This window comes from Physcomitrium patens, chromosome 21, assembly GCF_059467195.1.
Source record: "Physcomitrium patens ecotype Gransden chromosome 21, ASM5946719v1, whole genome shotgun sequence".
In the NCBI taxonomy this organism is placed as follows: domain Eukaryota; kingdom Viridiplantae; phylum Streptophyta; class Bryopsida; order Funariales; family Funariaceae; genus Physcomitrium; species Physcomitrium patens.
This window is the reverse complement of record NC_143430.1, coordinates 13,329,757-13,349,523: the sequence shown is the minus strand read 5'-3', so window position 1 is coordinate 13,349,523 and position 19,767 is coordinate 13,329,757. Positions and strand designations below refer to the sequence as shown.

The 19,767-nt window shown below is 34.8% G+C and overlaps 2 protein-coding genes across 3 annotated transcripts; one reads left to right on the top strand and one right to left on the bottom strand.

Moving 5' to 3' along the window:
* Positions 1-240: 240 nt before the first annotated feature.
* Positions 241-2,130, top strand: LOC112273842 (phospholipase A2-alpha). Of its 2 annotated transcripts, XM_073529967.2 has the most exons (5): positions 261-535; positions 693-778; positions 1,147-1,183; positions 1,325-1,450; positions 1,667-2,130. In XM_073529967.2, exons 1-5 carry the CDS (start codon positions 410-412, stop codon positions 1,676-1,678), a joined length of 387 nt encoding a protein of 128 aa, XP_073386068.1. In that variant the 5' UTR covers positions 261-409; the 3' UTR covers positions 1,679-2,130. The 2 variants fall into 2 exon arrangements, with proteins under 2 accessions (XP_024358604.1, XP_073386068.1); XM_024502836.3 differs by lacking the exon at positions 693-778 and having other exon boundaries at positions 241-535.
* A 212-nt stretch (positions 2,131-2,342) lies between these two features.
* LOC112273843 (uncharacterized) lies at positions 2,343-4,037 on the bottom strand. Its single transcript, XM_024502837.3, has 4 exons — positions 3,918-4,037; positions 3,176-3,234; positions 2,979-3,048; positions 2,343-2,810 (listed from the first exon to the last, which is right to left on the bottom strand). Exons 1-4 carry the CDS (start codon positions 3,976-3,978, stop codon positions 2,653-2,655), a joined length of 348 nt encoding a protein of 115 aa, XP_024358605.1. The 5' UTR covers positions 3,979-4,037; the 3' UTR covers positions 2,343-2,652.
* Positions 4,038-19,767: the final 15,730 nt, after the last annotated feature.

The following is a 19,767-nucleotide window of genomic DNA, read 5'->3' as shown; positions in this document are numbered from 1 at the left end:
ATTTGAAAGAGTTTTTGTAAAAGTTGATTTAAAACACAAACGGCAATACGAAACAAACATGTCAGGTCGTTGTCACGTACATGGATATTCATACTCGTATTATACCAGTATAAACATACGACAAATTGAACAGGGAGCGTAGAGCGGCAGAGCGAAGGCGCGTAGTCTGTCTGCGGGGCACAGCACAGCGCAGGGTACGTCCAGGCTGGTGATGGCGCCCCGTTCAATATCTGCGTCACCATCACTCCTCACCATGACTTTCGATAATCTTGCATCGATGGCGTCAATGCCTGCTTCCTGCAGCCATGCCCAGCTTGTATCGGTTCTCTGAGGTCGTCTCGACAACCACGCTGAATCCACCCCTGCGTCGTCGTCGCCTGGAGCTCAGAATCCCTCCACTGCAGCAGGGATGGCGACTCTGCAGCGACGACGCTGCCCGCGCATATTGGCGCACGCTGGAACCATCGTGATGTTGCTGTTGTTAGAGCTATTGAGTCCTGCGCTTTCTCTCGTTGTTAACGGGACTATTTTCAAGGTCAGCTGGTTAAAAGTGGATGCTGTCTCCTCCACCAGGATTTCTGAAATACGCTTGGCTGATTGCATGTGTTGATTTTCGTTGGTATGTCTGGCAATGTTCATGAGTAAGGTTGTGTTAACTTTGCTGAGGTTTGGCGTGTTTATGGATGGTCAAGTGTGTGATAACAGCCATGATTGGCAATAATCGTATCACTTTCTTGGTTTCTTGCTGGAAGTTGCGTGGAGTTCTGCCTTTGCGAAGGTCTGCAGTTCACCTTTCAACTTGCTTAAGATTGAGTGGTGGCTAAGTGAAAGAGTGTGAAGTCACTATGCACATGTGGCAAGATGCTCGGGTTCTTGTACTGGTTGTGTCGTTGTTTTGATGTAGTTATTGTTGCCAAGTTTCGCTTCCGAATGTCGCTCGATCTTGGAGTGATGTGGTGACAACTTTTGTAGGTCGTAGTTTTTAAAGCTTCTGGGGTCAAGTGAGTGGATGCAAGGGTGCAATCACAGGTGCGAGGATGCAAGGCTTTAATATTTGAAGATACGCTCTGTGACAGTGGCAGTCGATTATCCATAATTTCTTGGAGTTTGGAATATGCTTTTGATTCCTTGGTGGAGGTTTTGCAGGGTTGCAGTCGTGAATGCGAGTCTCGGCATTGTCAGGGTAATTAATATGTTCCTGTACATCTTCGGATACCAAACCAAATACATTCTATTTCAAGATGACAAACAGGTGCAACTCTTGAGCTTCAAAATGTGAGCAAGAAGGGTGTAGTGACATTCTTTGCTCGTCATGCAAGTGCAGATCCAATCAAATTGCGGTACGGAAAGTACTGTGGCATTGGATACACAGGCTGTGAGAGCGAGGTACCTTGCGATGGTATCGACTCCTGCTGTAAGAGTCACGATATTTGCATCGGACCGAATCTTGGTAAGTGTGGTGTTGTTTATTGACTTTCAAATCTTCATGATGTTAAACAGCGGAATGTTAACCGAACCACTAAATATATCAATTAAAGTGAGGGCCAGTCGTGCAGTGAAAAGTTACAAGGGGCTCTACTGGTTGTCACGAGATTTAACCATCAATCCTTCCTACGCATTTTTCCTTCATCAAAAAACTTATACCTTGTTGCTTGATTTTTATCAGAAAATTATGTGAATCGAACCTGCAATGATCAATTAAAAAAATGCGTTGAGAAGTTTCAAGATTCAAACATGACTCAGTTTAATGGCTCCACTTGTTCTGCATCTGCGATTGAAGAAGTCATCATCACTTCAATGAATATAGCGACACTTGGCAAAAGTGTTGGCATCCCCTCGTCGTTACCTAATACCAGAAGCTATACGGCTTTAGTTTTTAATTCGTTTATGGTCTTACTCCTGGGGGGTTGGTGACCAATGCCTCGAGTACCAGTCTCAAGAATCAAAACGCCCTTGGTATTCGACTTCAGAAATTTTGGTACAATGAGTTATAAACATTAGGTGCACGACGAACAGAACAGTTTTTTCGTTGTATAACATTTAACGTCTCCCATTTTTGAGAATGTAAGATGTTCAGACATTTAAGTCTTACACAATTTGAACTGGTCTTCGTTGCCAGTAATCAAAGGAGTGAAGTTTGCAAGTGCGGCACACTGAATATCATCATAAGTATATCTCAAGTTGTTACCCCAACGTCTAATTATTAATAGATTGTGACTTAGTGCTGTACCGTAGGGGACAATTTGCCAACGAACTTAAGCACAACCACATATCTAGGGCAGACCAGAATATGACGAAGGAGAGTGTGTAATAGTCGAGCTTGAATTTTACTTGTAGACATGTTTTTGCAACGAGTTTGCAATGACTTCTTGTTTAGTAGCAAGATGTGTACATTACAAGGAGGGAAAGGAAAGGTAGAAGCGTTTAAAAATAGAAAATATTGAAGTCTCCACCATAGCGGTTGCACCTAAGCTGCGAGATGTGTGCCCACGCTCAAAACAGGAAACTCTCTGTCTACTATCTTGCAGCATTGCGCAAATCTACTGTCCTTATATACAAGTTTATTGATGGTACAAAACATCCAAGTGCATGTATTTGGAGAATACTGCGGACGAGAGTCACAGCTGCGCGCACCACTCCATTCAGCGAATGTTAGAAGCCGCAGGACTCTGTGTGAGTGGCGTTAAAGCGACTGCAGCTCTTGATGAACGGATGGCAGACAGCGATGTATTCACAGCTGCAAGCTACCACGTTGCCATACATACATGTCACCCCAACTCCCTCCTCGCACTCTTGCTGGCCTTGACACACTGCAAAACGGAGGGAGAATTGGACTCATTGAGAACATTCTGTGTGCCATATGTCTAAAAAACTTCACTGTTTCTAAGTGAATTAGAGATGTCGAGAGGTCTCCATATTGAGTGTTCTGTTTCTACTAGCCTTTTGCGAGTGAGTTTCAAAAAAAGGGGGGTACTTACGAGATGGGATTCGAGGTTCTAGCAACCTTCTAGCAACCTGGTGGATGGCAGGGTCTTGGGTAGTCACTATCTGCGAGCCCATTTGCAACGCCAATTAGGAGCTACTTCAATAGGTTCATGCGGAAATGCAAGAAAGAAGAACTTGAGGCAGCTATGCAGGCTTTCGATCTTTGGGATGAGCCAGATATGTACTTCACCTTGTTTGACAGAACTTCACTGCTTAGTTCCTGAACGAAGGCCCATTTTCGTACTGCTTCTGCACATTTCAGAAATTTAATCTTAGAAGCAGTTCTCACTGTACGTACTGATGACTTTGCTTGTACGCAATCATCAAAACTGAGTGTTTGGTGTCCATCACGGTCGATGACTAGCAGAAAAAACCCGAAAGGGTCCTGGTTTAACGTCTTCAAGTCAATCCGTGTCCCAAATTCGTAGCCATTCATTTAAACTCCGAAGAAAGCAATTTTCTATGAAAATATCAATTAAAAATTCTATCACACTGGACTCTCTCGCCAGAAACGACTGTACAACTACCGCTATAGGTTCTAAAGCTAGGACCACAGCAATGCTGATTTTACTCCAGCCACGGACGGACACAGACACACACTCACTCACTCCAACGTTGTTGGAAGGCCCGTGACATGTGAGCTTTACGTTCATGCATAGCTGTGACAACCAAGTTCAGCAGGTGAAGAGCAAGCTACGGAAGAGATATCTGATTAACAAGCAGCTGAGAATTCACGACACGACTTCAAGTGCTGCAATAAGGCATGAAACACAAATCACCCCAGATTGTTCAGCGACGACACATACGTCACATAAAGATACGAACCCGACAGCTTCGAAACATTTCCAGCTTGTTCATTGGAGAGCAAGAAATCAGCCACTAACTAGCCCCGCAATTCCTTTCCCCCAAGTAGACATCCGAGAATATCTCACCAGTCGTCACAAGCAGCAACAACAAGCACCCACAAACATCCCGAACATGCCAATTCCTCATTGTCCCAGAGCACGACAGTCGCAGCTGCAGCTATTACTTCCAGACTACCAAGACCAGGGAGGAAAAATCTGAAGTCTCAAGTAAGGCTGCCAAGTGGTGAAATAGCTCGCTCAGGGGGTCTGCGCTTGTCAGGAAATCCAACGACGGGCAGTGTTTTTTGTTGCAGAAAGCGGCCAAATCTGCGGGAGGGGCCCTCTGACAGCGATTCGTGCAAGGGGCAAAGGGGGGGGGGGTGAGAAGAGGATAATGGGTGCTTGAAGGCGGGGATGATGATGATGCTGATGCTGTGGCAGGTGGGGTGCGCGCGACATAAAGATAGGCTCCAATAATGCATCCTCTCTGACAGCAGAACCCAGAGCGCAGCCTCGGGACTTTAGCCAACGATGTCGCCCCGCTTATGTAACGGATTCCTTCCTACCCGGTGCGATCCCAGATGGGGCCGCGTCAGGCATCGATTCCATCAACCTGGCTCGCACACTTGGAGGACGACGAGGAAGACTAGGAAGAAGAAGACGACGAGGAAGACTAGGAAGAAGAAGACGACGAGGAGGACTGACTAAGAAGTAGACGAGGACGAGGAGGTAGAATTAACACTACCACCACCGCGACTCCTACTTCCTCCAGCTCCGTATCCTCCATCGCCTTGACGCCGTGACACCCTGGCCTCATCGACTCCGCCCCCTCATCGACCCAATCCTGAGGTTTGACGGCCACCTTGGCCTTGCGGATATATAAATTTATATAGCAAATAACTGCCCTTAGTTGTCCTGAGTCCCTTGTTATATTTAGGGGTGAGTTAATCTTTCTTGCTGTTAGGTTCAAAGAAACCATTGTTCTTTTAGTGAGGAAGGATTGGTAATGTGTTTGATTACAATTAAATTATAAAGTTACCTAAATAAATAAATAAATAAATAAATAATAGTAATACATAAATAATGTTTAGGGGTTGTGATGTTGGTTAATGAATTGCAATAGCCAGAGTGTAGTGGTATGATGAGTATATGGGTATAGTTGGTCATTTTAAGTTGGTTATTGATGTTTTGGGATATTGAGTTTGTGATAAGGTTGAAATGTTTATTTAATGGTAAGGTTGTTGGATTTTTAAGATTAATTGTAATTCTATAAAAATATTTTTAGATCATTTTTTCTTTTCTTTGTTGGATATCAATTTGCTAGTTTGTTAATGTTGTTATGTTTGATACATACCTATAGTAATGTTTAAAATGATATTGTTAAATAGTTCACACACTTTATAACTAATATAAGAATAATAGTGCAATATATATACATATATTATTAATTTCATTAATATTGCCATTTGAACTAATTCTTTGTATTTTCTTATTTAAATTATTTATAATATTTTTATATTTATTCTATTTTATATTTTTTGAATTTATCTTCCATGTTTTTTTTATATAATTTTTTTTATAATTTTAGTTTTATATTCTTAGAAAAAAATTAAGAGTAGTTTGTAGCAAAAATTACCTTAAGAAATAAAGAATTGATACTCAGAGAGGACCGGTTGTAAACCAAAGTTGAGATTAGACCTTAAGATTCAAAATTGCGCACCTATGGCAATTTTGGAATTATGTTGCAAATCAAAGAGTATAATTTGAGAGGAAAGTAGAACAAAAATATTTAAGTGTTAATTTTGAATAATTTAAGTTTTTAATGACCTTGTGAAGATGTGAGCTAAAATAAACCTCTATTAATTGGAAGTTTATTCTAGATCATAACAAATGAATTAATTTTAGATCACGTTGTTGTAATACATATTTTTTTATTTGAGAATGCATTAGGCACTTGGCTATAGAAGGTGAAGTTGAGCTTTACAAATATCCAAGAAACCTTAGTAGATTTCATCCATATAAGAAGAATGGAATTCAAATTTTAATTTAAAAGTGCCTAAACCTAGTATAAAGTGCTCAAAAATATTCTTCTTAGTAACCTCAACTATACACAAATCCCAATTACCTTGTTACTTTCAAAATTAGGCAATTTTGATTTCTCCTTACAAGCCCTAATCTTAGTCAATGAGCTTTGGTGAGTTATAATTCCTAATTTGATCATTTTTTAGTACAAAATTTTGCATACAAATGCCACTATAAGCTTTTTATATACTCTAATTTTTTTTTAATTCAATCCAACGTACAGATCGTGAGAAAAAGCCCAAAAATTGCACTAATGTTACTTGGCCGCCAACTTGAAGTTTGATGCAAATGTTCCAATAGTAATCTCTCCTTTTTTAATTATTAACTTCAACTCAAAATTGGCATATAGCTTGATATTAATGTGTTTTATTACTATGCTAAATTTCATCTTGATTCAGTTTGTAGATCTTCAAATATTATAGAAACCCTACTAAATCTCAAATTGCCAACTTTTAATACTCTCTTGTATTAAAACCTAGATATCTCTCAATTACATCCTTAGATTAAAACAAAATTTAATATAAACTTAGCACACCCAATCCACTAAATATTACCAAATTTTGAATTATAAATGTGGCACCAATTGCACAAACTAGCTTAGAGTACTAGCCCTAATTAAATTGCATAATTTCCAAATCACTAATACAAACCCCAATTTTGAATAATAATTACAAAGTCATTCCAAACCCTTTAAAATTAACTTGAAGCTAGCTCTAAAATTTTAATTGCCAATCTTCAAATGCTCCTCTATTTTGCCATAGGCAATTGTTTTTGTAGCTAGAGGTCTGATTTTGACCATGTCCCACAAATAGTCGATCTTTAGATATGAATCTAACTTATCCTAGGAATTTTTTAAGCCAATCCTATCCTTAACTTAATCTTAGTATCAATCATGCTAATTATTTATCTTTTTTTAATCTGATTGTATTAATTTATGGCCTTTTTAAAGCAATAAAAGAGTTTCTATAGCCCAGAAGGTAAAGACAACTAACCAACTTTTAGTCTATTAGCTATTAAGATAAGAAAATAAACTAAGAAGATTTTATGAAAACTATGTTTAAAATCTTGAATTATTATTGAACTAAGATGATTAGATATTAATTATTATTATTATCATAATTTTTTATATATTTTCACCATATAGTTGTATTACAACATAACACCATCAACAACAACAACCTTTTAGATCTTTCTAATTTTTGGAGCTCTTGGCCATACATTTTTGTTGCTATTACATTGCCGTACTTATTCTAGACATTGACAATAATTCCACCAATGATTGCTCAAGCAAGCTCAAAGAAGACATCTTAAAAAATGAAGAATTGTGCTAGGTGATCCCTCACACACCATGCAAGAGCAACCTTCTTTCAATCCACTCATGCACCATAGCAAATAACACCATTTTTGCAAGAGAGCACACATTATAGCATATCACTCAAGAATACAAACAAACCGATCTAGAGTGCCTAGAGTTCATAAAAACCAGATTCAACGCTTCTACTACATAGTCGTCAATGAGAGAAAATACCACTAGCAGCCCACCACTAGTACACCACCACATGCAATAGCTACTCCACCTTCAAAGCTTCTATTAAAGACACAAATTATTAAAAATACAAATGTACTTGAACATGAAACAAAAAAATGATCCACTTTTAGCTGCCTTTGTTGGAGACGAGTTCAATCACATACACAAAAGAAAACAATCAATAGAGCTTATAACTGACAGAGTCCAAAGTTTAGTACTATTGCTTCTATTTTTCAAATGCAGCTTTGCTCAACAAGGCACAATCCATCGCTATACAATCCTTGATGCTACAATAAAAAACTTGACCTATGAGCTGCTTGGACTATAAAAGAAGAGATAGAGATTCACGACCACAATCACGATTGATGTTGAGCTTCTCTTTGCACAAAAAAAACCAAAAAAATAAGAGAGTGAAGGATCCGGCGGTCGGACCCTATCGACAAAGAGACTGCCACCATTCAAGGATAGCCTCTTGCCTTCTCAATCACCTTTTAAATTTATTTTAAATTTATTTTATTTTATTTTATTTTATTTCTTCTTTTCTTTTTATTTATTTATTTTTTTCTTTTCTTCTATCTTTTTTTTATTCTTCTATTTTTTTCCCTCTTTTCTTCTATTCTCTATTTTTTTCTATTCTTTTGATATTTTTATTTTATATTATATATATATATATATATATATATATATATATATTTAAAAATGAGGGCTATTTCCATTAGCCATCATCTAATGTTAATTACAAAAAAACCTATTCATCATGGAATTTTGTCTTAATAAATTCTATCTTAGGCTGCATATGTGCTATGAATAATCTATTTTCTATTTTTTTCTAAAAATTCTACTATTAATTCACAAAATCTATATTTTTAAGCATAATAAGTGTATTTTTTACAATAAATATCCATGTGAGTCAATTCGATGATTCACAAAAAACTTTGTAAAGATAAAGTTGTTTTAGAATGACTTTGGATTTTTTAAAAATATAAAGAGATTATACTTTGGAAAATTTTGTAAAATTGGTAGATGATCTACAAGTGAAATATTGTGATTGTATGATCGTAGTTGACTTAAATGAGTTGTAAGTTTGACGTTGATCAAATAATTTATTTGAAGATAATTAAAATTTAAAATATTAGAATATTAAGAATTAGAATTTAGAGGACTAGAAAGGGCCTCTAAAATTTTGCAATATAATATTTTCTAGATTGGAATAATATTTTTATTAGACTTCATTTTCAAAAATTGTGTGAAGTTTGAAAACCATTGGATAGTGAAATCAAGAGATATTGGCAATAAGAAATTAGCATTAAAGTTGGAAAATGACACTGACTGACATCTAAGCAGATTATTGCATTTGTCTTCTATTTGATAAGTTTAATCTTCTTCATCTTTTTTTTATTGTAAACTAAATAATTTTGAGATGTATAATTTTTGAGTTAAAATATATATTTAAATTATTAGTTATTAAAATTTTAATCTGTTATAAGATTGATTAAGGATTTGTTTAGTATTTAAGATGTGATTAAAAATTGATTAGGATTTATTAAGAAATTTTAATTAAAATTTAATTAAGATTTTATTAAGATTTGATTATAATTTATTTAGAACTTTAATAGGATTTATTTAAGATTATATTAGGATTAAATTAGATATATTTAGGATTTGATTAGAATCACTTAAGGATTTTTTTAGAATTTACATATTTTTTTATTATTAATATTTTTAAAGGATTTTTATATTTTTATTTTTTATTTTTTATTTTAAATTATTATTTAGGATTTCCTAATGTTTCTTTATAATCTTATAAAAACCTCTTTTAGATTTGATTAGGATTTGATTAGGATTTGATTAGATTTATGAAGCTTTAATTAGAATTTATTTAGGAATAAATTAGAATTGTTAGGACCTTATTGTTGCACTTTCCAATTCATCATCCACAACTAAGTACTTGATGCATTCTCAAACAAAGCTTCACATAATATGACAATGGTTATTATTATAGCTACACAAACTTGTTTTCTAATATGTGGTCTTTTTTAATAGCCATACTCTTAATTTTGTGATTGTATTTTTTTTGTTTAGATAATATTAAGTAGATTACTTAGGTTCTCTATAATACAAGAAAAATTCTTCTTGACAATGGCAAGTCTTTTCTTATATAGTAATAAGTTTAAAATATATTGTATCAATTTGCATATCATAGAATTAAATAGCTTTGAAGTTGAAGTTTAATAACTAGTGATACTTTATTGATGAATCGTCAAAATTTTCATCTTATTTCACCAAACTTCCTAGACAAGGCAACTCTTAATTCTCTAAAGTTTAAACAATGTTCCACCTTAGGAAAAATAACATGATTTGATATAAATGATGAAGCAGCTTCAATTATTTCTATATCTTTACTTCCTCCAAATCTTATTGTCTCATTTGGTGGTAGATTAAATTAATACATTATAAGTATTAATTAATAAGAATATGAATCACAAAAAAAAAAAAAAATTTCAATATATTCTTATATCACTCAAAAAGACTAGAAAATCACTCAAAGATAGTAATATATTGAACTAAAATGGCTCGTGTCCAAGAAAAGAAGACTAGAAAGTCTTCAAATAAGACTAAGGACTAAAAAGGCATTGATAAGAGTCAAGAAGGCTTCACTCTTACTTCCATATATACTATCTAATTAAAAGCTATGTATCAATATCATATAAGACTACTAACATGTATCCAATTTACAAAACACATGTTTTAATTTGTAAGGCAAGTTTCTTATATGCACTCCACATTGTTAGCTTATATTACAAGCTACCTACATGTAACACATGGCTAATTTGTTGGCCAAGTTTCTCACCTACCAATCAACTATAAACATGTATAAAGTCAAATATGCATCTATAAAGCTTCTAAAATGCTTTGCCACAAGATAATATCAAATCTATTTATATTTATTTTCTACCTAGTACTTTTTATCAAGGTAAATATATATGTCTATGACATTATCCTTCGTTCTAAGTACAAGTTCTATGAAGAACAATCAACATAAGTTGAGGAAGTCCAAGATGCAACAAATTATGTTTGCTATATACTCTAATTTTTATTTCCTATGAAGATAGTTAATAGGTCCTTTTAATCATTGATAATATTTTATTCTAGATTAAAAAGATCACCTTATTATTTGGCTGTTGTTGAGGCCTTCATAACTTCCTTCAATAAAAACATTTATAAGACCATCAGAAATTATTCTTACTTGTAATACAATCACTAAACATCAAGAGTCTCTCTCAAGGTCATAATAAGTTAGTAAATGATAGCTCTTGAGTTGAATTTGCAAGTTGTTAGATACCATCTCCTTAGCAATACATATACAAAAAAATTATAAACAAAGATAAAAAAATAAAATATAATCTTTTTTAAATCACATTTTTTTTATAGCAAAGATTTGATATTCTTCATCTTAGTTTTGATAGATATCATTGATAAAAAGCATCAATTTTCTTTCTTGTATTTGAAAGATTCTTAATTAATTTCCATGTGAATTCATTAATATCATATCTAGGCCAATAAATAAGATATTTTAATCTATTTTAGTACCACCTTACGTCTAAATCTTCTTCTATTTCAAATTCTTATTTATTATCTACTTCTATAAAAAGAAGTAGTATTTATCTTCTTCTTAAGATATTTATTCTCTTATATAATTCAACAAGATATATGTAGAATATAAGATGGATCTTCATAGAATTTGGTAGATGTAATCAATAAACAACTCAATTGCTTTGCTCACAAATAAAAAATGATTCAAGCCTATGATAATCTAACTTGTCAAAAAAGTGACTAATCTTGATATTGTAACGAAGTAATTATACCTTATCACCAACATGGAATTGAAGTTGATTCATGTAATAGGCATCTACAATGATCTTTTATCATTCTTGAGTTTCTTTTAATTATACCTTTAATATTATATATAGTATAGATAAACAAATTGTCAAATCTTTTGCTCCATAATTATCAACTTTTGAAAAGTCAAAAGTATCAAGTTGTAGAAAATAATCCTAATTAAAAAATTATTATATAAAAAAATATCATATTATTATAAATAAATTTTATCAATGGTAAAAAATTATCCAATTAATTTTTTAATGTTTGATGATATACTTCATATATCATTCCAAAATTTAATATACTTGATTTGTTTATCTATTGGTTTAAGGATAAAAAGCCAAAGATAGCTTAACATCGACCTTTAAAATTTCAAAAAGGGTTCTTCAAAATCTTGATACAAATTGAGTCTTATTATTTGATATAATATCCTTGAGCAATTGATAATAGAGATAAATGTTATTAAGAATAAATTTAGTTATTTTCTTACTTATAATAGTTTTTATATATGATATAAAATATACTATCTTAATAAAATAATCTACTATTATAAATACAAAATTATACAAACATAAGACTAGAAGATTTGTGTTAAAATCCATGTTAATAAAGGACCGTGATTGTTCTAAAGTAAGTAATGGCTTAAAAAGTCCATAAGTTCAATGATGTAGAGTTTTTCACCTTGAACAATTGTTACATGATTATACAAAGTCTTTGACTGCCTTCCATATTTGAAGCCACCAAAAATCTCTAGATATTAGCTCCAAAGTCTTTTCGTATCCAAAATATCAAACTAATAGAAAGTTGTGATAAATTTGAAAGACACATAATTATGCTTCACCTTTTGGAATATATAATTGTCTCTCAAAATAGAATAGATTATTCTTAAATTCAAACTTAGAATTTTTATGAAACTTAGAAGAATTAATATTAATATCATAAATAAGAAGACTTAAGGACATATTTGATAAAGCTTGATTAAGAAATATTAAATCAATAATTAATATTGATTTCATTACTTAAAGATAAAAATACTTCAACTTCAAAAAATATATATATAGATTAAAAGTTATATCTTTTTTTTTGAATATAAGATAATAAATAAATAAATCATCAAGAAACTTACAAAAGTGTGATTGTCGTTTTACTTATTCTACAATTTGTTCCAAAATAAACGTGTATAGGGGAATTCGAACACAGGAAAAGACTAAGCGCATGAGTTTTACTTATTAGGGTCACATAAATTAACTGTATTATGAACCACTAAAATACTAAGAAATACTACAATACTTCCTCCCAGTAACAATACTCCTTCATCAACTGATAACCACAATGTGTAACCCTGCACTCTCAAAAGACCGCTCAAAACTCAATAAATTCCATCCAACACTAAGAATAACAGACTGCACTCCAACTAATCTGAATTCATAGAATTCTTGTAATCACAGACTTCTTTTGTCAAAACACACACACAACTCTCAATAAACAACAATCATAATCTTCCATCCATAATCAATCTTTTAATAACTTTTCATATAATTCAATCACTCAGTACTCAAATTACATAATCAATAACTCATAAATCAATCTCTGATTTATTCCATAGACTCACTTCTTAGTATTCAAAAACTATCCGTTATTCTTCAACAACAAAGAAAACAAAAAAAAACAAAGACGAAGCACCAAGCTTAACCCCGACTCATAACTCACAGTTTGGCCCCCGATAAACTTCTACAACTTCTATATAATTGCTACTAATTTCCAAATTCTAACCATAATCCTATAATAACCGCTTTTAATAATTGAATCAATCATCCGTCCTCCTAAACTGACTATTCTATGGACTATTAGTTTATTTTATCAATATCTTACAAAAGCAAACTAATATCTATTCTACATAGCTCCACTCCTATTTGTGCAGTGTCCTCGCAAACACACAATTGATTCCTATCTAAAAACAACTTAACAAAACTCTACAAAATTACTAATTCCCGTTAATGTGGGTACTAAAGTGATGGCCTATGAAATCCTCCAATTGGATAGACCCATTGAAAAAACCTTCAATCACCCAATATGGCCCATGCCAACAAACTTGAAATTTTCTCGAAAAATGATTAAATTGGCTATCGTATAGTAATATCAAATCATTGGACATAAAAATCTTTGGACGCAGTTTATTATTATAGTAACTCTTCCTCCGTTTTTGAGTTGCTTCTATGTAAAAAAGAACTGTAGTCCGTATTTCATCCAATTCTTCCAATTTTGCCAATTGAGAATGTAATAATTCTTTGTCACTAAGTCGTTCATCCAAGACAATCCATAAACTTTGAACCTCCAACTCCATGGATAAAATTGCCTCTTGATCGTAAACTAGTTGAAACAGAGTAGAGTTAATAGTTACTTTATATGTGGTGTGATATGCCCACAAAGCCGCAAAGAGTTTGGTCTCCCAATCGATACTCACCCCCAAAACTGTCTTAGTCAAGACCTTGCACAAAATTTCATTGATCTTTTTCGTTTGCCTATTAGCAAGACGATGATATGAAGTGGTTTTTTGATGCTTAATCTCATATGCGTTCATCAAGGCAGCTATGGTAGCATTTAGGAAATGGGTGCTGCGATCGCTAATCAATTCCTTTGGACACCCAAATCGAGTTATAATATTTTCATATAGAAACATAGGTACTGTACTGGCATTATTATGGCACGTACCAATAACCTCTGCCTATTTTGTTACATAGTCCGTGGCAACTAAAATATATCGATTCTGGCTAAGTTTTGACGCTAGTGCAATGGGACCAACAAAATCAATACCCCATTTTTTGAACGGTGCCTGTGCTAAGATTGGAACTAACGGCATCGCAAAAGTGCCCGTGAGTCGACCAATTTGTTGATAGGGATCACAATGACAAATAAATTGGTCCACATCAGAAAACATTGTGGGCCACCAATATTCGACCATTAAAGCCTTACGAGCGGTACTATCTCTCGCAAAATGACCACCACAATTATCCAAATGGCAACCTTCGAGGATCGACTGTACTTCACTTGGAAAGATATATCGATGTAAAATACCATCTTTACATGTTTATACAAAGCATTGCGAATTATTGTGTACGGGGCACTCTTCAGAATGAGTTGCTTCTTAAGCTTCTCGGTGAAAGTCGGCAGAAAGGTGTGGAAGGTCAGAAACTGAATGATTTTACTATACTCGAGGAAAATCACATCCACCACAAATAATTTGGCATTGGGAATAGCATTCGGGACAGGCTCGTTGCCAAGAATATTAGACAACCGGGATAAATGATCAACATTGGCATGTTCCTTCCCAGGTCATACGATAATGGTAAAATTAAACTCTTGTAATAGTAAGACCCATCGGACATTGCATCCACTCAATTGAGATGTATTAATCATGTATTTGATGGCATCATGATCCACATAAAAAACAAATGGATATCCAAGCAAATAGTGCTAAAATTTCTGAACCGAGTATATCATACTCAACGCTTCTCGTTCAGTAGTAGTGTAATTGCGTTTGGCAGCCACCAATTGCCGATTGGCATAATAGATAAGATGATCCAAATCTTTGTCATCCTTCTGACTTAACACCGATCCAATAGTCACATTGGATGCATCAACGTACACATGAAAGGGCTCCATCCAACGAGGAGCCACCAATATTGGTGCAGAGACCAATTTTGATTTCAATGCTTCAAAGGTCATGGTACACTCCATAGTCCAGATGGGACTAGTCCTATCTGACGGAGGTTTCTTTAATATGTTCGTTAAAGGTTGACAAATAACTGCAAACAAACGAATGAATCTTCGATAATAACTGACATGGCCCACAAACCCACGAACACCGAAGACCGTCTCTGGTTGGGGCAAGTTCATTATATGCTGCACTTTGTCAGGATCCGTAGCAATACCATGGTTGGAGACGATATGTCCCAATAATTTACCGGATGGAACACCAAAATGATACTTCTTCAAGTTCAATGATATTCCAAACTTAACACATTGAGCCAAACATTTACCTAGATAATTAAGATGATCATGTTTTGTACTGAATGTACAAAAGTCATCTAAAAAGATCTCCAAAAATAACCAGAGATAGTCTTGGAAGGCTTGAGTCATCACTCTCTGAAACATGGTTAGGACGTTACATAATCCAAAAGGTATCATGCGATAAGCAAATGTGCCCCAATCCGTAGTAAAGGTCATCTTAAGCTGGTCTTTCATTGTAATTTGAACTTGATTATATCCAAAAAATCCATCGAGGAACGAATAACATTCGTGACTCACTATGACGTCTAAAATACTATCTGTGAAAGGCAACGGAAAGTAATCCTTCTTGGTGGCCGCATTAAGTTTTCGAAAATCCTGACAAATGCGGATTTTTTCATTCTTTTTCGGCACCATCATGATTGGAGAAATCCACTCGCTATTCGGTACTGGGTAATTAAAACCAACCGCAAGAAGCTTGTCTAATTCTTCCTTCACCATGAGAGAATATTTAGAATTAAGGCGATATTTTCTTTGCCGTACTGGTTTAGCGTTCTCCTCTAAAATGACACGATGCTCACAGACATCAGGGAGAATATCCTTTAAATTAGCATAAGTTCAAGCAAAAGCGGACTTATGCTACAAGAAAAATTCTGTCCAACAGGTCAACTCCTGATCCTTAATACCTTTGTAGACCTTAATTGTCCGAGGTTCTATTGTACTCGCCAAGTTAATAGTTTGACATAAAAGTGCAATGGCGATGTTCTGTTTCAACTCCCATGTTGGTTGAAAATCAGTTGATACATCCGACATGTGTGAAGTATTGAATCCTATGTCTTGAGCACTGATATGGTGCACATCATACTTGGTCATCCAATCAATATTAACATACTCAGAGTTTTCTAAATCTATCGGATATATCAAGTACTCCTCTGGACTTCTACATTGGTATACCACTCTAGGGTATTGTGTTGCATCCACGGATGCCTCCGTAATCGGTATGACTACGTCGTCATCAGAGCTAAGCTCATTGTTTGACGTCAATTCAGATGCTGGCAATTGAAACTCCCTGAGATAGCATACTAGGTACATTTTTAATACCATTTTGTCTCCGCCCTTGCCAATTATCAAAATACCCCGATCATAATCGTTCTTGGCCTTCGCTTGATAAAGCCAAGGTTGTCCCAATAAAATTAAATATGATAAAGTCAAACGTTGTAGCCAAAAGACAATGTAGTCAATTCCATATGCAATACCAGCAATTATAGTTTGAACACTCTGTAAAATATCCATTGGTTTAACCTGGCTATGATTTGTCATCCATAATATCAATGTCGTGGGTACTAAGTATTCCAAATCTAAAGCATCCATTGTATCAGCATTCATTAAATTGACATTGGAACCACCATCCACCTAAACACCCGAGATCATAACACCATCAATTAAAACATCGATGGTTGGTGCATTTGGGTCAAGGTTCAAACTGACTTCACAAACTTCTTTATTACATTGCTTATGCCATGTTAACGATGAATTTAATGTAGAACAACACTTTGGTGCAACCGCTAGAAGTTGCTTCATAGAAATAGAAGGCCGAATAGTATCCAGATCCTTCAATATGTCATAGGATTCCATATTTAAGGTAATGCCCAATGCCCTCTTTCTTTTCATTGGTTGGAGTTTAACTCCTTGAGGTAAGATATTCTTCCGCCCTGGACTCAGAATTAGAACAGTAGACGGAGCTTCCTTGGAATTCACGCCTCCTAGAGGATCTTTCAATAGAAAAGACGTTTCTCAAAACTATGTAGAGAACGGAACAGCTTGAAATGGATCCGAAGCCTCCGTAATCGGTACCTCATTGGGTAGCCCAACCGAGTCAGGTCTCATACTGGGTAAGAGGCCTATAACACGACCTAGATTGGATGTCCCCATAATTGGGTCAAATTGGCCCTTTGCTTCAAGATCAACCAAATGTTGAATTGGTCATTTTCTTTTTTGCTGACTCCTATTAAGAACGGCTTGGATACATTCCATCTGATTTACTAGAGAATCTTTAGGACCTTGATTTATCTCCTTCATTTTTCCTTGGTTTTGGATCTGCTGATCTTGATTATTGAAATTGAACGAAGTATTATATTGGTGATAAGTATGCCCTGACTGCTTGCAATTTCTACAAACTGGCGCATAATCGTCACTAGCTTTGGGATTGGGACATTCACTGGCATAATGGCCAATCTGTTTGCAATAAAAACAACGAAGTGGTCTTCTTGCACCCCCATCAGGCATATTGGGTGTCTCCACCAATATATACCTACTAGACTTGTTCCATGTAGGGTTAGAAAATGATCTTGGTTGTCCCGTTGGAATGGAGGAAACTTGGTTCGATGACGCCGGTGGATCATATTGCTGATACCTCTATTGCTCTTTTCCGTAGTTCTTGGGATTTGATACAGACCTCTGATTAAAATTAGAACTTTGAAAGTTATTGAATGTTCAATTTTATCGATTAGATCGATTTCTATTCCATCCAAACGTATTTTTTGATTGAACTTAATTGACGTCCTAGTGAGTTGGTGGGATCATGGTTTGATTACTGAATTGTTGTTGCCTTTGCAAATTCCAATAATTAGCTGTTAAGTACTTTCCTCCGCAAAATATACATTGATCCATCATTTGTGAGGGTGGTCCTAGTATTGATAGGCTTTTACATCTTCTCCTTATCCTTGGTCATATTGACGGCCATTTCTTCCATTTTCTTCATCAAATTCAACAACAAGGCTTCATTGGAATCTTTTGAGGTTGGTATTATTAGTAACTCTATCGCAGTTAATGCTTATTGTTGATACGAAAAATAGGGAGCATACATTGTTGTCATGTTTGGTGGTATAGCTTGCAATGGAGTGACATTAACTGGCCTCTGAATATTGGCTTTGGAATTCGCCCTTGTATCTAACATCCGTGGATAAGCACCCACTGATCCGTTCCAAGTCAGATTTTGATAACTGCCTTGAACTAGAATCAACGTAGCTCTCGTAGTTAAAAATTGATCATAATGGCATTCCTCCCAAACCTTGGCTCTATTAAGGGATGCAAACACCGTAACAGGTTGAGCTTCCTTCACAAACATTTTTAACTTAAGTGGTTGCAAACCATTGATTAATATGGATAAGATAAATGCCTCCGATATTTGGTGATTTGGCCACTTACTTAGTATATCAGCCACCCGACCATAATACGATTCTATCGCCACCCTTAGGATCATTTTGTTGTTCATTAACCTCTCTCGAAGACAAACCTCAAAACCTATTGGCCAAAAATGGGTTAAAAATGTATTATTCAATGCTTTCCAATTCCGAAATTGACCCACTAGTTGGCAATTGTACCATTCAAATGCCGTGTCCTTTAAGGTTATTGGCAACCATCGTAACCAATTATCTTCGATTCTTCCATTATTAGCTGCACATGCTGTCAAAAATTGAGACAAATGTTGATCGAAATCCGCACCCCAAAAGCCCTAAAAGTAGGTAATGGAACCACGCTCATTGTGCAATCGCTCACATCACCCATTTGTACTGCTATTGGAACCGCTGGACTACCCGTCACAATTGAAGAGGACAATGTGCTGCTTAATCTCTTATTAAAATTACCACTGTCTTCTCCAATTATCTTTTTTAGACTTTCTAACCTCCTTAATTTACTATTATTATCCCTAAATAAGTTTATTAGTTGAATTGGAGGTAAAAATGATGGATTTTGAAATATGCTAAATTAGTCCTTATTGGCAAGGAATTTATGCCATTCTACGGAACCTGTTTTTACAGAATCAGTAGTTTCTGCTATTGGGAAGGTACCCAATGGAGTACCCAATTCTTTTGTGTTTCTTCCACTTACAGTTTACAAGCTCAAGAGATACGCTGGGTTGGTGACAAAATTCCCTTCGAGTGCTCTCAACAATTTTCTTAATGGTATATATTGCTAAAATATTTGATGTCGATCAGCTTTTGAGTATACTCGGATATGCCAATAGGCATGCAACCATAGCTTAATCCAACTTTGTCGATGCTTTCTTTTTAACTTGAATTCTTGCTTGTTTTGCAACGATTCTCTTGCTTGCGCTCTCTCTTGTCTTTCTTTCAACTAGCGTGTTTTCTTTATTGCAATGTTTTCATTCTTAATAACTATAATCTTTCATTATATACTACTGAATTTGTTTCCTATTTTCCATCTACTCATCCAATAGTTAATTCATAACACTCAATGTTATTGTCAATCCTCGACAGTGGCTCCAAAATGTGATTGTCGTTTTATTTATTCTACAATTCCTTCCAGAATAAACCTGTATAAGGGAATTCGAACACATGGAAAGACTAAGCGCATGAATTTCACTTGTTAGGATAACACAATTAACTATATTCCAAACCACTAAAATACTAAGAA